At 41.0% G+C, this 17,541-nt stretch overlaps 1 protein-coding gene and 1 long non-coding RNA gene across 9 annotated transcripts in view; one reads left to right on the top strand and one right to left on the bottom strand.

The window, feature by feature from the left end:
• TCP11L2 (t-complex 11 like 2) overlaps positions 1–17,541 on the bottom strand; it is a 47,149-nt gene that overhangs the window by 3,060 nt on the left and 26,548 nt on the right. For all 8 annotated transcript variants that reach the window (XM_063694277.1, XM_063694275.1, XM_055358934.2 and 5 more), the window contains 3 exons: positions 10,440–10,627; positions 10,053–10,234; positions 5,271–5,443 (listed from right to left, as the gene is read on the bottom strand). In XM_063694277.1, coding sequence (XP_063550347.1) covers positions 5,271–5,443; positions 10,053–10,234; positions 10,440–10,627 — 543 coding nt within the window. The remainder of the gene's footprint in view (positions 1–5,270; positions 5,444–10,052; positions 10,235–10,439; positions 10,628–17,541) is intronic.
• LOC129526010 (uncharacterized) lies at positions 14–4,085 on the top strand. Its single transcript, XR_008670573.1, has 3 exons — positions 14–534; positions 3,079–3,199; positions 3,922–4,085. It is a non-coding gene; the product is annotated as an uncharacterized lncRNA (long non-coding RNA).

Here is a 17,541-nt window from a genome sequence, read left to right as displayed (position 1 = left end):
AAAAGATACCTTTATCTGTCCATTATTAAAGTACATAATTTTTAAAAACAAGAACAAGTAATTGTAGTAGGTTGACTGCAATAATGTTCCCAATTCTTTACCCCTCCCTGCACCCATCCCCTTTCCAAGGTAGCTTTGCAGCTCCTCCTATCAAAGCTGGAGTGTGTTTTTCCCATCCTTTCTATCTGGGCTGGCCCTGTGACTTACTTTGGCCAATACAAAATGCGGTGGAAATGCCAGAGTACCAGTTTCATGCCTTGGCCTCAAGAGGTCACTCTTGTTCATGCCCACTGTCTACCTACTACCGCCATGAGAATAAGCCTGGGCTTGCTGGAGGATGACAGACCAAGGAGAGGGAAACCCAGCTGTTCCATCTGAGGCCATCCTAGACCAACCCATAGCCAACCAGCATTCAAACACCTGAGAAAGTCCAGCCAGGATCAGCAAAGCTTCCATCCTGAGTCACAGCTGAACCACAAATACATTAGTGAGTTCAGCAAGACCAAAAGAGCCACCCGGTCGCCTCACAGACTGGTGAGTAATAATAAATGCTTATTTTTTTTAAGCTCAGGAGTTTTGTGGTATTTTGTTATGCAGCAATAGCTGACTGATAAAAAAAAAAAGGCAGAGCCCTATTTGGGGGGAATCTTCTACAAAAGTTAATCCTAAATGTTCATGATTATAATTACATACACTAAAGCTGAGTTTGTAAACTGGCATTGCCAGTCTGGCCCATGCAGTGTCTTTTTTAAAAACAGAAGCCATTTAAAATCAGGAGATTTCACATAGAAATCCATATTTCTGCTTTCTCTTGAAAAATCTAGAGATCTGGCAAACTTGGGGCCCAAATTACCACATGGCAAGGGGGACCACACATCTAGGTTTCCCCAGGACAGTCAAAATTTACACCTGTTGTCCTGGCATAATTTTAAAAAGAGACTCTCAAAAGTACCCTGGTTGAACAATAAATTACATGGTGCCAGGCTTAGTGGCTCACACCTGTAATCCCAGCACTTTGGGAGGCCGAGGTGGGAGATTGATTGAGCCTAGGAGTTCGAGACCAGCCTGGGCAATATAGTGAAACTTCATCTCTACAAAAAAAATTTAAAAATTAGCCAGGCATGATGGTGTGTGCCTGTAGTCCCAGCTACTTAGGAGGCTGAGTTGAGAGGACTGCCTGAGCTCATGAGGCTGCAGTGAGCTGTGATCATGCCACCACACTCCAGCCTGGGCAACAGAGGGAGACTCCATCTCAAACGTAATTAATTAATACTAAATAAGTTACAGGGCACTTCACCCATGGCCAAGAATCAGGAGACACTGAGGAAGGGACACCCCAACCAGCACACCATTGTGCCACCTTCCCTGCCCTTCCTGCGTCACTGCCTCAATGTATCTGACTTTGAGACGACTACACAAAAGCATAGAAATGCATATGGAAATCAGGCTGCAATAGTATAGGACAACTATTAATAATACTGGACAGAAAAGACCTGCTATAGCTCAGGCTGCTCCAAGGGCTTTCTCTGGCTTTGGGAACAGAAACCTCACCAATAAGAAGGTTTACTAAGGAAAATATACCACATTGAATATAGACAACTATGAGACTACTGAAATTCTTATCGCCAAAGAATGCTCACAAAAATCATACATTCCAGCTAGGTCTGACCTAGAACTTAGTTTCCAATGTCTATGTCTTAGAATTCTTTCCTTTTACTAGAATGCCCTTCAATCTCATCTCATCTCATCTCTGCCCAGAATCAGAGGCATCCTTCAATGTCGTGCCAAAAGTTACCTCCTTTCTGTGACTTTCCTTAGCATCTGTTACCAGACTATCACGACATATGATTGCCAGTTGAGAAGGTGTCTCTCTCCCTTCTTGGACAGTGGACTCTCTGAGCGTGAGGGTTATATCTTTTTTATCTTTATATTCTTGGTCTGTCATGTGACAGACACATTGTAAATGCTGACTGAACTTAAGTGAGAATGGACTGAAAAGAGTCTATAAAGATAAATAACGAACTGAAAACCGTGGCAGCCAGGGCAAAATGGGGACTGAAGAAGGCAAACAAAGGTGACTTAAGCCTTATCTGTATTTTTTTTCTTTTTTTATATATAGACAGGGTCTCCATCTGTTGCCCAGGAGAGTCTCAAACTCCTGGCCTCAAGCCATCCTCCTGCTTCGGCCTCCCAAAGTGCTGGGATGACAGGCATGAGCCACCGTGCCTGGCCTTTGTCTGTAATTTTTCTACAAGGAGAAATTATTCTGTATCACCTGTGCAACTGAAATTACTTGTTAAAAGTGTAGATGGCAGGCCAGGCACAGTGGCTTAGGCCTGTAATCCCAGCACTTTGGGAGGCCGAGGTGGGCAGATCACAAGGTCAGGAGTTTGAGACCAGCCTGGCCAATATGGTGGAACCCCGTCTCTACTAAAAATACAAAAAAATAGCTGGGCGCGGTGGTCCACACCTGTAGTCCCACCTACTAGGGAGGCTGGGGCAGAAGTATTCTTCTTGAACCCGGGAGGCAGAGGTTGCAGTGAGCCAAGATCACACCACTGCACTCCACACTGGGCGACAGAGCAAGACTCCATCTCAAAAAAAAAAAAAGTAGATGTAGGCATGCAAATAATTTACACAGCAGATAATCCATAATTTTTACTTAGTATGTATTCGAAAGAAAAATCCCTTTCTAATATCTTTTCAAAAGGTTAAGAATTGTAATGGGAATTGGGGATTATAATCCCTTCAGTAAATAAATAGCGCATCAACTGAGAACAAAAGAAAGCATACTGTGGGTACCTTAGCAGAGGAAAACCATGGCCAACACTGATCAAGCCCTTCTCAGGTTCCAGGAATCTCTGTGTTTAATTTATTCTAACTCCTCTGCAGGCATACATTTAGAGTTAACTGTGTACTACTTTCCCTTTAGACTAGTTGCCTGACCTTCAGAGGCCCAGGTCTATATCATCACAGATATGATCCAAACGCTTTCCCATAAGAAGGTTTAAAAATGAAACCCTTTCAAAATCCTTATTATGTCAGCAAGTGGTTCTGCCTCTTTTGCCTCTTTTGCAGATGAGTCTGTTTTTAGGCAAAGGCTAAAGTGACCGGAGTGTTTGTCCAGTTAGGAGCAGCCACACGGAGTCCCTGCCAAAGGCGTGTCCTTGGCTTCCAGAGTCGAAGAAGAGACGTTCAAGTGAGTCACTTAAGTTGCTAGGGCAACAGTACTTTGAATGAGATTAAAAATGCTTTCAATCTGCAAAAGGACAGGAAAGTTGGACTGGGGAAAGCTGGGTGGACAAAAGTTGCTTTACCAGATTTTAAGAGGCATCTCCTGGCCCTCAGCTTCCCTCTTCCTTCTGATACTGCAAACATTTCCCTTATCCAAAGAAAAGTCACAGAGTACACTCTGACACTCTGACCACTCTGCCAGCAAGCAACAGCGCTCCAGCTCTGACTGACGTGCCAGTCAGAGCAGTTAGGAACATGAGCTCTGGACTCAGACAGGCTGGGGAAGACAGACTCTGCCCCCAGCTTGCTATGGGACTTTGAGTGAAAGTTATTTAACCTCTCCAAGTCTCCTATGCATTTACCCACTTCACAAATATTTATTAAATATATGTGCACGTGCAGCATTGCACAAGAACATAGCAGTGAACAAACCTGCACGCTGTCCTCATGAGGCCTGCACACTACTGGGGATCTGGCAGTATGCTGCAGAGACTGCTGGGCAGTGTCTCAGTCCCTACTCTATCCCTCTTCCTCCTAGAACACCATCTCTCAGGTTTTACCTGTTCAGCTGGGGACAACATGCTCTGAGGACAGATGCATGTCAGCATGTGAAGGTGTATAGATAAGGGCTTGGTCACAGGTGACAGTGGTCATGCTCTGTAATTGTTATCAACTGTCCCCTCTCAGGAGCAGCATTTCCAGCAGCCCACAATGTTGTATACACCAACACTGTTCCTTTCTGGGGGCAAAGTTGAAGCTTGGATCCCCAGCATTCCATGTCCCCAGGGATAAGGATGAACAACACCATTTGAAAGCCTCAAATCAATAATAAAATGTATTTGTATTCTTAAGGCCGTCAATGTTGTACTTTGAAAATTTGCAGATTAGTCCTAGCAGGTTAGTACATTCTAATTCTACACTCTTCTACTTTTGGTTTTCATCCTTCAACCTCTGTAGTAGACAACTGCTTTGTACCACATGGCAGCTTCTCCCCTTCCTTATGGCCACAATACTCTGATTTTATTTGGGGGTAACCATCTCCTCCCTACTCTCATCAGGTGTTACAGAGAAAACTGACTCCTCCTTGGCTCCAGGAGGTGAATACATGTCTCAGGCTTAACTTTCTTCCCCTCAGGCCACCATGACCAATTCAAGAATGGGACATGAACCATAGTCAGGCTAACTGGAGCCACTGAGACTCAATGATGGGGTCACTGTTTGAGCCAACAGGGAGGCAGATTCCTTGTTTTTCACTGGACTTAAATATGGAAGGTTGTAGGCTGGAGCTAAAGCCATCCTGCTGTCATGAGAAAAGTCTGCCTGTGAAGGCAGCTGGCCCAGGAGAAGGCAGTGTTGAGAGCTGGAGGCCGGAAAACTAGTGCCAGTGACAGCTGGAACTCTCATTAGGCTGTACCAGAAGCCAGTCCTACCCCTGGTCTTTTCAGTTAGATGAGAAAATAAATGATCATTTTGTTTAAGCTAGTTTAGAAGTTTAGATTCTTGTCACAGGTAGCAGAAAAAGTCCTAACTGATACATTATCCATTTTCCCAACTCATCAACACAGCTTGACTTTGAGACAGTCAATTTCCTGGCTGACCATTACAAAAAGAAGCCTACACACTATGTCTCCCGGATCCACGCATTTTTAGTCTTTGTCTCTTTAAGCCTGACCAAGTTCCTTCAGAGCTGCTCAGAGCAGAACTCATATCTACTATCTGTGAACATACTGCCAGCTGGTTTGAATTACTGCATTGATCTAGGATTTTAACATTACTCCAGCACTCTGTTATTCTCGTCATAAAATCTATTGGCTGAATAGATAATAGGCCCTGAAACATCCCCCAACTCCATGACACACAGAAGCAGCAATGAGTCCCAGGCCTTTGAAAACATTAATATTTCTTGATATTTTCAATATTTATCCTCCAAAAGTGGGTAATGTGTTTAAGATCAAAATTTGACTGACTTAATGTTAGTCAAAATCAGCAAGTTAAAGCAAATTGGAATTGAAGCAGAAATCAATAAAAGGACTCACCAATCAAGGACCAGATAGGATTGTCCTCCTCTTCAATGCTTGAAAATTGACCTATAAGATTAGCTTGAATCTCAGCATTTAAAGTGGGTAAACCTCTTTCCATCAGGGTCTTGTTAACCTCAACACAAGTCTGAACACCAATAGAATTCAGGACTTCCTTCAAGTTAAAGGTCCTATGAAACATAAAATGAAATTCCACCAGGGAAAGTTTTTGTTCATCAAGTTATTATTTTTAATATACAGACTTGTTTTAGATGTCTACCAAATTTCTCTTATACAGACAATAATAACCTCTATTAGAATGAACTTATAAAATAGTAACTCCTCCCAACCACCAACCTTCTGATGTAGCAGATTTCTAAATGCTTAAAATCATTAAATTGTGTAGCAGTGTTTAAATAGAAAAGCATAAGCAGAAAAATGTGGTCCCCAAAAATGCACCTGCAACCCCATTTATATTGCAGGGCTATCAGAAAGGGACAGAAAACACCAATTTACTTCTTAAACTTGTTGATCTGAGTGGATTCATTCACACATTTAAAAAAATGCACTTGATAAATGAAGTAGACTCAATTCATCTATGCCTGAGCAGTAAATCTATAACACCAATCAAAAACAACAAATGAAGATATTCAGAGGTCAAATACCTAAAACTTTTGTCTGATCATGACCAAAGATAATAAGCTCCTTCACATTATTCAAGTAACTGATAAATAATCTCCAATATATAGAGTCCAGAAAGTTGTAAAGGTAATTAAAGAGTGAGTTATTTAGTAGGTAAGGAAAAATAGGTAATTAGAAAAGGCATTTGTTGGGTCCACACTATTAGGGAAAGATGACTGAAAATTTTATCTCACTATCCAGAAAGGGTCCTTAAGATAACTCTGCAAAATGGGAATTAAAGGATGAGAGAAGGGCTCAATGATAGGAAGCAGTATAACGGAGCGAGTTGGAACATAAGCTACGGTGTTATGTGGAGCTGGGTTCAAATCCTGGCTCTACCACTGAACTTCTATGTGTCTAATATTTAGCTCTTAGCAGATTATCAGGCACATGGAAGAAGGAAAAGAGAAAAATAGGTTATCATGTTTATCATCATTAACAGCAATAAGAAATAAGTTCTTGGTGTTCTGCCTTGACTGGAATTTGTTATAAGCCCACACTGGACCTGACGTTGGAATTCTGTAACCCAAGGATAGACTGATTGTAATAAAATTTTTACCTTCCGACTTTTTATCCACTACAATGTACTGCCCTAGCTTTTTCTTGCTTTTAATCAGTGAGTCCTTAGGCTAAAGGGAAACTGGCTAGCCATATGCAGAAAATTGATACTGGACTCCTTCCTTTCACCAGATACAAAAATCAACTCAAGATGGATTAAAGACTTAACTATAAGACCTTTAAAAACCCTAAAGGAAGACCCAGGAAACACCATTATGGACATAGGCCTTGGCAAACATTTTGTGATGAATTACCCAAAAGCAAATGCAACAAAAGCAAAAATAGACAAGTGGGACCTAATTAAACTAAAGAGCTTATGCACAGCAAAAGAAATTATCCACAGAGTAAACAGCCTATAGAATGGGAGAAAATATTTGCAAACTATGCATTCAACAAAGGTCTAATATCTAGAATCTACAAGGAACTTAAACACTCGACAAGCAAAAAACGACCTCATTAAAAAATGGGCAAAGGACATGAACAGATACTTCTCAAAAGAAGACATACATGTAGCCAACAAGCATCTGAAGAAATGCTCAACATCACTGATCATTAGAGAAATGCAAATCAAAACCACAGTGAGATACCATCTCATACCAGTCCGAATGGCTATTTTTTTCTTTTCTTTTCTTTTGAGACGGAGTCTCACTCCGTCACCCGGGCTGGAGTGCAGTGGCACAATCTCGGCTCACTGCAACCTCTGCCTCCCAGGTTCAAGTGATTCTCCTGCCTTAGCTTCCTGAGTAGCTGGGACTACAGGCACGCGCCACCATGCTCGGCTAATTATTTTTTGTATTTTTTGTAGAGACGGGGTTTCGCCATCTTGGGCAGACTAGTCTTGAACTCCTGACCTCAAGTGATCTGGCTGCCTCGGCCTCCTAGAATGCTGGGATTACAGGTGTGAGCCACCGTGCCCAGCCTGAATGGCTATTATTAAAAAGTCAGAAAATAACAGATTCTGGCAAGGTTGTAGAGAAAAGAGAGCACTTATACACTGCTGGTGGGAATGTAAATTAGTTCAGCCACTGTGGAAAGCAGTTTGGAGATTTCTAAAATAACTTAAAACAGAACTACCATTCAACTGAGCAATCCCATTAACTGGGTTTATTCCCAAAGGAATAGAAATCACTCTATCAAAAAGACACATGTACTCATATATTCACTGCAGCACTATTCACAACAGCAAAGACATGGAATCAACCTAGATGACCATCAATGGTGGACTGGATAAAGAAAATATGGTATATGTACACCATGGAATACTATACAGCTGTAAAAAGAATAAGATCATGTTCTTCGCAGCAACATGGGTAAAACTGGAGACCATTATCCTAAGCAAATTAATTCGGAAACAGAAAACCAAATACCACATGTTCTCGCTTATAAGTGGGAACTAAACACTGAGTAAACATGGACATAAAGGGGAACAACAGATACTGGCTCCTACACTTAAAGGTGGAGGTCTGGAGGAGGGTGAGGGTTGAAAAACTAACTATGCTCACTACCTGGGTGATGAAATCACTGGTACACCAAACCCCAGCGACCCTCAATTTACCCATGTAAAAAACCTGTACATGTGCCCCTACACCTAAAATAAAAGTTGAAAAAGGGAAAAAAAGCAAAAATCAATTAATCAATAAATCCTCTTTCAGCTCTTCAAAAAAAGTTGTCTTAGCCTAAGCCATGCCTTCTACTCACAATGAAGAGGGAAAAACTCTTTCTAGTTTTCAAGATGCATCATCAAACCCAATATAAATGACATCTTGGTCTATTATTTAGTACTATCCCTTTTTTTAATACTATGAATGCTATTGCCCCATCCGTAATGAGGATAATTGAGAATTGATTGTATTGATTTCCTAACACAGGGAAAAAATTTAAACAATGAAACAACCAGATAAACAACCAGATACAATTATAAAGAGGATGATTTAATGACTAGTTATTAATAGCTAGCATTCATTGAGTACATATTACGTGCCACACATCTGTACCTGAATCATCTTAAGTTCTCACAACTCCAAGGTAGATATTAATACAATTATTATTCCCTTCTTACAAGTGAGGAAGTCAGGCTCATAGTAATTTAAGAACATATTCAAGTGTTCATAATAAGTCAGTAGCAGAGCTGGGATTTAAACCCTGGTCCATCTGACCCGAAAGCCTGTCTTCTTAGTAACCACTTTCTGTATACTTTATAATAACATTTCAGCAGCACTGTGTATTCCCTAAAGGCTTAATAAATAAAAGTTTCTGGAAAGTAATGACTACCCGTGCAGGGAAATCATAAGATAAGACCAACTGCAAAATCAGAGGTTTCCTTTCATTATAGGTCTTGGTCCTGGAATATTAATGAGCATCAGAATCAGGAGAAAGGTCAGATCAGGGCTCAGTCCTTCCTTGGTCTGCCCTTTTCTGTTTGCAGCCCAAGGCAAATTCTATTCTATCTGTAAGCTTCAGTTCAAAATGAGAAGTTGGATTCTATAACTACGTGGGCTCCTTTTGGCTCTTAATAGTCTAGGATTTCATCAAGTAATTTATGTGCTCTCTGAATAATAGGTGGGAGGATGAGAAGACAGGTGCATTTCCCTTCAACTACAGGAATAAAGAGGACATGCCTCTGAAGACACCTGAAAGGGGAACCAGCAGAAGCTGATCCATAAGAGACCCACAGAACCATCTGGCCATTCACCAAGACTAAGAATTTTCTGACTTGGATAGGAATTCCTATTGGATGATGTAAATGCAAAATCTAAATGGGATTCCAGCATTCATGAAGGTGTAATACTGGAGATAAATTTAGCAAAAACCAAAATCTTCACTGGACTGTGTCACATCTCTGAAGGGCAGAATTGTCAGCACTTCTGAAGACTTCGTAGCAAGGTGGATTTGTGAAGTCAGTAAACATTTCACTGCAGAAAAATGATGAAGTCAGAACAACTGGAGGAAAGCCCTCTTCAATAGCACAATTCTAGGGAGGCCGAGACGGGTGAGTCATGAGGTCAAGAGATCGAGACCATCCTGGCCAACATGGTGAAACCCGGTCTCTACTAAAAATACAAAAATTAGCTGGGCGTGGTGGCGCGTGCCTGTAGTCCCAGCTACTTGGGAGGCTGAGGCAGAAGAATTGCTTGAACCTGGGAGGCAGAGGTTGCAGTGAGCTGAGATTGCGCCACTGCACTCCAGCCTGGTGACAGAGCGAGACTCTGTCTCAAAAAAAAAAAAAACTGCACAATTCTAAACATCAAGCTTGGCAGATTTCTGTGTTTCATTTGTTTTTTTCCAAAGCACTGTCAAAGAAAAGCTGTTGTACACATTCATTGTAAGTGGAAATACTACACTCACCCTGGCACTTGTCATGGAAAACATCTCTCCCTTCCTATGAGAGGACATCTAAGCCTTCAGAGATATTAAAGGAAATTCTAGAAAAAGGTGTAAGATAAGCTTCTCTAAAGCACAGTCCTGAATCTCACATCCAGATGTCCAAGGTCATTCTTGTTCTCTGAGACACATGCAGAGCCTTAACACAAGAGGGAGCAGATGCAAAAATTTGGAACTTACTCTTTGTTCATGCCTTCAAGTAGAACAGCTGAAATCCTTTTTAACCTGCTTGCGAGCTCAGGCAGGCCTCCTGTAATAGCACCCACCATGTTGTTGGTAATTAGGGACAGGCAGGCAATAATTTTCAATTGATTCAGCTTTTCTGTCAGTTCCTGAAGACGTGCTCCATCTGTCATGAGTGTCTAACATATTTATTTAAAATATAAAAATAGAAAGGGTAGCTCAATAGCATGAAAATACAAAACAGGCAATGTCATTTCCAAATTCCCATTTTTATCTGATTTTTGTAAAGTCATTAAACCACATGAAACACAGACCAGATGATTCAAAGTTAGAACTTAAGAATAAAAATACTGGGAAATTTGGGTGAAGAACAAAACCACTCACCTCTGGTAATTCTTTTTTCTGATAATCCCACTGTAACAGTTTCAAGTAACTATTATTTAGCACCAAAGTAGGGCTCAGGCTTGGCTTGGAGGTATTTTCAGCCCCAGGAGTTAAAGCACTCTCAGAAAGAGAAAATAATTCTTCATTTACAGATTCTTTTATCCATTCTGTAGTCTGATCAAGAGCACCTAAGAGTGAAAAGGCCACATATTTGTTCTACAGCTGATTGATCCCTTCACTGGTGTATTCCACTTGACAGATGCTGTGTTGGGTGCTGGGCATGAATGAAAAGACACAGCCATGCCCTGCAAGGAGTTTACAGTCCAGATGGAAAGGCAGACCTGTAAACTAACAATTATAACAGAGTACAATGAATGCTAGTAATTGTGGGAGAAGAGGCTGTCCAGGAAAGAATCTAAGAGGAAGAGCTCTGTAAGTGCTCTGGAAAAGACAGCATATGGCACATTCTAGATGCCACATTCTGGATGCCACAAACAAATCTGTATTGCTGGTCCATAAAGAACTAGGGGTAAGAGGGTTGTAGCAAATGGCATTGGATGGGTGGTTAGAAGCCAGCCTTGAGTTTGTGCAGAGAAGGTATTTAGAGAAAAGGCATTAATTTTCACACATTTTTGGTAAAAGGTGAAAGATTTATACAATCTGAAGAGAAAATAGAGTATAGTTATTACACATTTTTGGGTCTTGGACCACTTTTAATATCTAATTGGAGATACGCCTTTCCCAAGGTGAATGTGCACAATCACGTGCACATGTCCACAAACAATTGTCATTCTCTCTTACCAGATTGATAGTCCCCAGGTTACAAACACCAGCGATGGGAATGGGGAGTTTTGAATAATACTATTTTCTTTCTTTTCTTTTTTTTAAGACGGGGTCTCACTCTGTCACCCAGGCTGGAGTGCAGTGGGGCAATCTCAGCTCACTGCAACCTCCACCTCCCAGGTTCAAGCGATTCTCCTGCCTCAGCCTCCTGAGTAGCTGGGACTACAGGCGTGCACCACCACACCCAGATAATTTTTGTATTTTTAGTAGAGATGGGGTTTCACCATGTTGGCCAGGATGGTCTCAATCTCCTGACCTCATGATCCACCCACCTCGGCCCCCAAAAGTGTTGGGATTACAGGCGTGAGCCACTGCGCCTGGCTGAATAATATTATTTTCAACATGGAACCTGTATGATCAGATATGTATGTCAGAAAAATTGCTTGGAAAGAAAGACTGAATTAGTGGAGGAAGAGTAAATTATTGCAGTGGTTCAAACAAGAGAGTGAATGGATAAGGGCAGTGGAAGTGAGGGGTAAAGAGGGAAAAAGTGAGAAATATTTAGGGGGAGCACCCACAGGTCTTGGTGACCACTTACATGTAGAGAATAGGAAAGGAGTATTCTAGGATGACTCCCAGATTTGTACCTTGGACATCTGAATGAATGCCTGTGCCATCTACCAAGATACAGAATATAGGCTAGAGAGGTTCTGAAATAAATCCTTCCCATAACCTTTCTAAGGCCACCATCTGGTTGTCAAATCCAACAAACATGTCCTTTCTACCTTTCTTAAACATCTCTGTAATACAGACATCTCTTAGTACAGCCCTCCAGAAACTCTTTTCCTGGCTTTTCTGACACCACTTTTTCCTGGTTTCCCCTAGCTGTGCTTCTGCATCTCATATTTGGGTTGAGAAGACAGGTGCATCTCCCTTCAATTACAGGAAGATGTTCCTTTGCCTGTTCCTTAAATGTTGATACTTCCAAGCCCTCTACCCAATCCCGACTGATTTGGTACTCTTCAATCTCACTAGACCATCTTACTCATTCCTGTGGTTTCTATTTCCGCCCATACCCCATAAGGCTCCTAAATCTGTATCTATAGCCCTCACTTCTCTCCTGAGCTTTTGATTTCCTCATTTGTAGAATGAGCAAGTGGGAAGAGAGTCACTAAATATGAAGTTGAGCAGAGATGCCCAGTATAGAACACTGCTACATAGTGTTTCCATCATCCAGATATAACAGGTACTTTATACCTGTTATATGTACAGTCTTGAGATTCTTTAATGTCAAGACTATAGACAATAGTAAGATAATTTGGAAGTGAAGAGTTTTTAGTATTTGTTTACCTTTACTTTTTATAATTATTTTGTTTTTTTCACATATATAAATATGTTTATATTTACAGACATAATAAATTCATACAATAAAATGTTCAGCTCTTAAGTGTTCAGTTTGGTGAGTTTTGGCTATTCTATATACCTGTGCAACTACCACCTAAAACAAGATATAAACCATATCCATTACCCCAGAAAGTTCTCTCGTCTCCCTTTCCAGTCAATGTGCACCTCACTCAACTACTTTTAACTCCTAACTGCATGAATCAGTTTGCCTTCTAGAAATTCATATAAATGGAATCATAAAGTACCTAGCATAGTGTTTCTGACATTTATCCACATCGACTTATGTATCACAGTTCATTCTTTTTTAGGGCTGTAAAAATAACTTTTAAATTTTGAAATAGCTTTAACTATTTCAAAACAAAAGACGTAAGAAGTTGTGAAAATAGTACAGACAGTTACTGTATACCCTTCACCCAGCTGCCCCCAAGGACAGCATCTTAAATAACTACAGTATGTTGTCAAAATCAGGAAACTGACATGGGTACAATACCACTAACTTATACTGATTTTACCAGTTTTTGCATGCATCCTTTGTGTGTGTATAGTTCTAAGAAATTTTATTACATATGTGGATCCCTGTAACCATCAGGATACTCAACTATTCCATCACCATAAAATATCTCCTCATGTTACCTCCCAGTAGTCACACTCTCACCTCAACCCTAAATTCTGGTAACCACTGATCACCAAAACTATGTCACTTCAAGAATGTTATGTAAATAGAATCATACAATATGTAGCTGCTATGGACTGTTTGTGTCCACCTGCCACCCAAATTTCTATCATGAAGCCCTAACTTCCACTGTGATGACATTTGGAGATGGAGACTTTGGGAGGTAATTAGGGTTAGATGAGGTCATGAGGGTTGATACCCTAAAAGAGGAGACAAGAAAGAGCTTCCTCTTTTTCTTTCCATCTGCACACACTGAGAAACAGGCATGTCTGCAGTGCCAGGAAGAAAGCCCTCATCAGGAACCAAATCAGCTGGCACCTTCATTTTGGACTTTCAGCCTTGAGAACTGTGAAAAATAAACTAATATTGTTTAAGCTACCCAGTCTGTGGTACTTTGTTATGGTAGCCTGAGCAGACCAGCAAAATAACCCTTTGAGATTGGCTTTGTTTTCTAAGCATCCATCCAAGTTGTATGTATCAATAGTTCATTCCTTTTTATTACTGAGTGGTATTCTATTGTATGGATATACCACAGTCTGTTTATCTACTTACCTGTTGAAAGCCATTTTGGTTGTTTCAGTTTGGGGTTATACAAATAAGGCAGCTACGAATATTTATGTACAGGTTCCTGTGTGAATGTAAGTTTACAATTCTTGGGGATAAAGACTCAGTATTGCAATTGCTAGGTTGTAACTGTGTTTAATAAGAAACTGCCTAATGATTTCCCAGAGTTTTACCTTTGTTTTTAATATAATGTATTTAATTGTAAATTTATATAATTTAATTTTTAGTAATGGCTGTGTTTACTAGCTCACAAAATTCCTTAAAGTATAGCAAAAGGCTCCCAAGTCTGTACCGACCACATCCAGCTTACCACTGACAGTGTCCATTTCTAAAACTGATTATCTGTCAAACAGAGCCCAGTATAATTAGGCAGGCAAGTCTTTTACATTTATTCCTTGAAACAGATTTGACAAGAAGATAAACATAAGTTGCAGTGCAAAGAGACTGATCAGCAACAGACTGCTGCAACAGTTTAGAAAGCAAGACACAGAATGAAGAAGCAGCTTGACTGGGGAGTCAAATTTGCATTGCAGATGAATGAATCTCAACTTAGTGCAACCTAATATCAAAGCAATCAACATGTGACTAAGAACTTGTGCTAGGCTCCCCCATGCAGAGCAAGTGGCTGGTGCAGTAGTTGGGAGCCGTGGCCTGTGAGCCAGGCAGTCTCAACTTCGGTCTGGCCTTTACCACTCATTAGCTGTATGTCTTGGGCAGGTTACCTAATGTCTCCTCAGTTTCCTCTGTCTGTGAATTGGGGATAATATTCTTCCTGAAGCTGTGGTAAAGATTCAACAAACTAGTACATGCAAAACACTTAGAACCGTTTCTGGCACAAAGGAAATGTCCCCTAAGTGTTAGCAACTGTAAACTCTGTAAACAACCTTTAAAGACGGGGATTATTGTCTCTAGAGGGCCCAGTCAGGTTCTCTGCCTGATACACAACAGCTGCCTTATTAACAAAGTTGCCTCAGACAAAGTGATCACCCGTGGAATAAAAAGAGTGAGTAGGCTAAGCAGTGGGGTGGTTAAAATGAGCTTTTTTGGGAACTTGGCTTTTTTCTTTTCTTTTTTTTTTTTTTTTTGTAGATACCAGTTAGCGTGCTAGCTTGAGGGAGCAGAAAATCTCAGCAGATCTCCTTAAAGAAAAGTCAATGCTTTAAAGGAGATGTTATCTAGAAAACATGCAGACACTGAAAATCTAGTTTATGCAGTATGATCCCTGGTATTTGGCAAGGGCTATTCCAGAAGTCAAGATGGGAAAGGGAGAAGGAAGCAGTGAGGAAGGAAGAAATCACTGAACTTGAGTCTCATACTTAATTTGACCTTAAAGACTATGACCTTAAAGACAATGTCCAGTTAGATTGTCCTTCTACTTTAGAGAAGTTTATCAAGTTCAATTCTTCTGGATAAAAAATATGTATCACTGGAAATGAGGTTTTATACTTGAATTCATTTCATTTTTAAGCATACGGCACTTAAATATTACTATAATATAGGTTACTAGGTGCCTAATAGTTATTATTAGCAGAGTTCCCTTGCTAGCAGTTTCTATGACAAACAACTCACATAGAGTTGCTTCAAAAGATGCCTCTGCAAGGGCTCGCTTCTGCAAGTGGAAACGGCTCCCTCTAGACAATGGAAAGAAGGCAAGAAGAAGAAGGCACCCACCAGCAGCCATGACTAGCTGAAATCAGACTGATTCCAAACACAAAACAACCCCCAAGTGCTCAATGGCCACCAGACTTCCTTGCTTATTGAAGCCCAAATTTTCCTGGAGCATAAGATGGTTCCTTGGGTCATCACGAAATGGATTCATTCCAATTCTTTATTTAGGGTGTCTCAACCTCGGCACTATTGACATTTTGGACTGGATAATTCTTCGTTGTTGAGTGCTGCCCTGTTCACTCTAAAATGTTTAGCAGCATCCCTAAGCTCTACCTACTAGATGCCCTTCCTCAGCCTCCCGCCCTGCCCTGCCAGGATGGGAGAGCCAAGTGTCTCCAGACATGGCTAAATGTTGTGGGGCGGGGGCAGTGGCAAAAATCACCCCTAAGAGAACCACGTTGAGAACCACGGACTTAGATGACAAATAGTATTTATTTACTTTTGCTCTAAGTAGTTCTTCTAACTTTGAATAAAATGTCTCTTACATCATGAACTAAATGAAATTTGACATGCCAAGGCTATTCCAGGAGGCTGAAAGTTTGGAGGCAGTAATTCTCTACTGGGGCTGTCTGCCTTAGGACAAAATTCACTTTATTTTGCTTTAGGCCCAGTTCTAAGGTTTCCCACTAGAAACAAATTGCTTTTTATACCACAGTTCTTATACAGTTATACATTTGGTAGAATTTATAAGGTGACAATTGCCAAGAAATACAGCCTGAACACAGGTGCAGAGTAGAGAGAGACTGAAATTCTTCTTGGACCCAGCACTTGAGCAGGGATAATTTATGAGTAGTTCTGTTTGCCACACTAAAGCAACACCACCCCCAGAATTTCACAACTCTTGTTTCTCCTCAGTTGGCAAATGTTTTTGGTTTGCTAGTTCTGTTTTATAAAGATGTAAAAGACTTGCAGTCTTTCATTTAAAAGACATCCAACTGAGAGAGCGCGAATGGAAATCATCGTGAATATAATTACAATGTGGCAGTAATAAGCATTTATACTGCAAGTTTAATCATTTACAGCTGACACATTTAAGAGCCCATTTAGTTATCCTGAACAAAAGCAACAGTGTGGCATAGTGGTTCTCAATCCTGGCTGACTTTAGAATCACCTGGGGAGCTTTAAAAAGAAAAAAAGAGTTCATGGGCACAGCTCCTGGAGACTTTGATTTATTCTGTCTGAGGCAGGGCTCAGGCCTCTGTGTTTAAACGCCCCAGATGATTCTAATCTGTAGTCAGACTTGAGAATGACCGGTAAAGCAGAAGGAGCATGCGTTTAGAGTGAAACGTTGGCTCTTCTCTTAGGGATCGGCAGAGACTTCACTCTCACAGGCTGGCACGGTGACTGCTCTCTCTGGTTCCAAAAGCAAGGTCAGCCTCATGAGGCACCTGCAACTTCGGCTTTTCCTGGGGACAGGATTAAGAATTTTTCCACTCGTTCGTTTATTTGACGAAAACTACTGGGCACCTACTCAGTCCCAGGTATTGTACCAAGTACTGGGGATTTAAAGGTAAATAAGCACAGTCCCTGCACTCAAGAAGTTCCTAGTCTAGTAAGGGAGAGACAGACACCAGAACAAGCAATGGTATTACACGTGCTTCTACCCCAATTTTCAGTTAGAAAAATGTAGTTTCCTTATCCATGACATCTTTTTTTTTTGCCTGGAAACGTCTCACTTTCCCTTCTTTTGGTGCTGGCTTTCTCTGAGAAACCATTTCCTCTGGTTCCATGTTTTCTTTTGTGAGTCTCAATTCAGAGGCTCCATCTTCCCGACCAGGGGCTGGCCGAGCAGAGTCACGTGCCCAGCAGAGCCGACTCCTTCCCGGGATCTGAGTGGTGAGAGTGTTCAGGGATGGCCCACGTTTACAGCCCACTTCAACCATCGTGACAATGGAGCCTTGCTATCCCTTGGTTTTTCCTATCCAGATTTGTGACATTCTTCTGATTGCTGACATTTTGGCTTTTCCTTTGATCCTGCAAACTTCCTCCATCCTTCCATTCACTTCCCTT

Source organism: Gorilla gorilla, chromosome 10, assembly GCF_029281585.2.
Source record: "Gorilla gorilla gorilla isolate KB3781 chromosome 10, NHGRI_mGorGor1-v2.1_pri, whole genome shotgun sequence".
NCBI lineage: Eukaryota > Metazoa > Chordata > Mammalia > Primates > Hominidae > Gorilla > Gorilla gorilla.
Note: the sequence above shows the minus strand (reverse complement) of the source record. Positions and strands in the feature narration are given on the sequence as shown.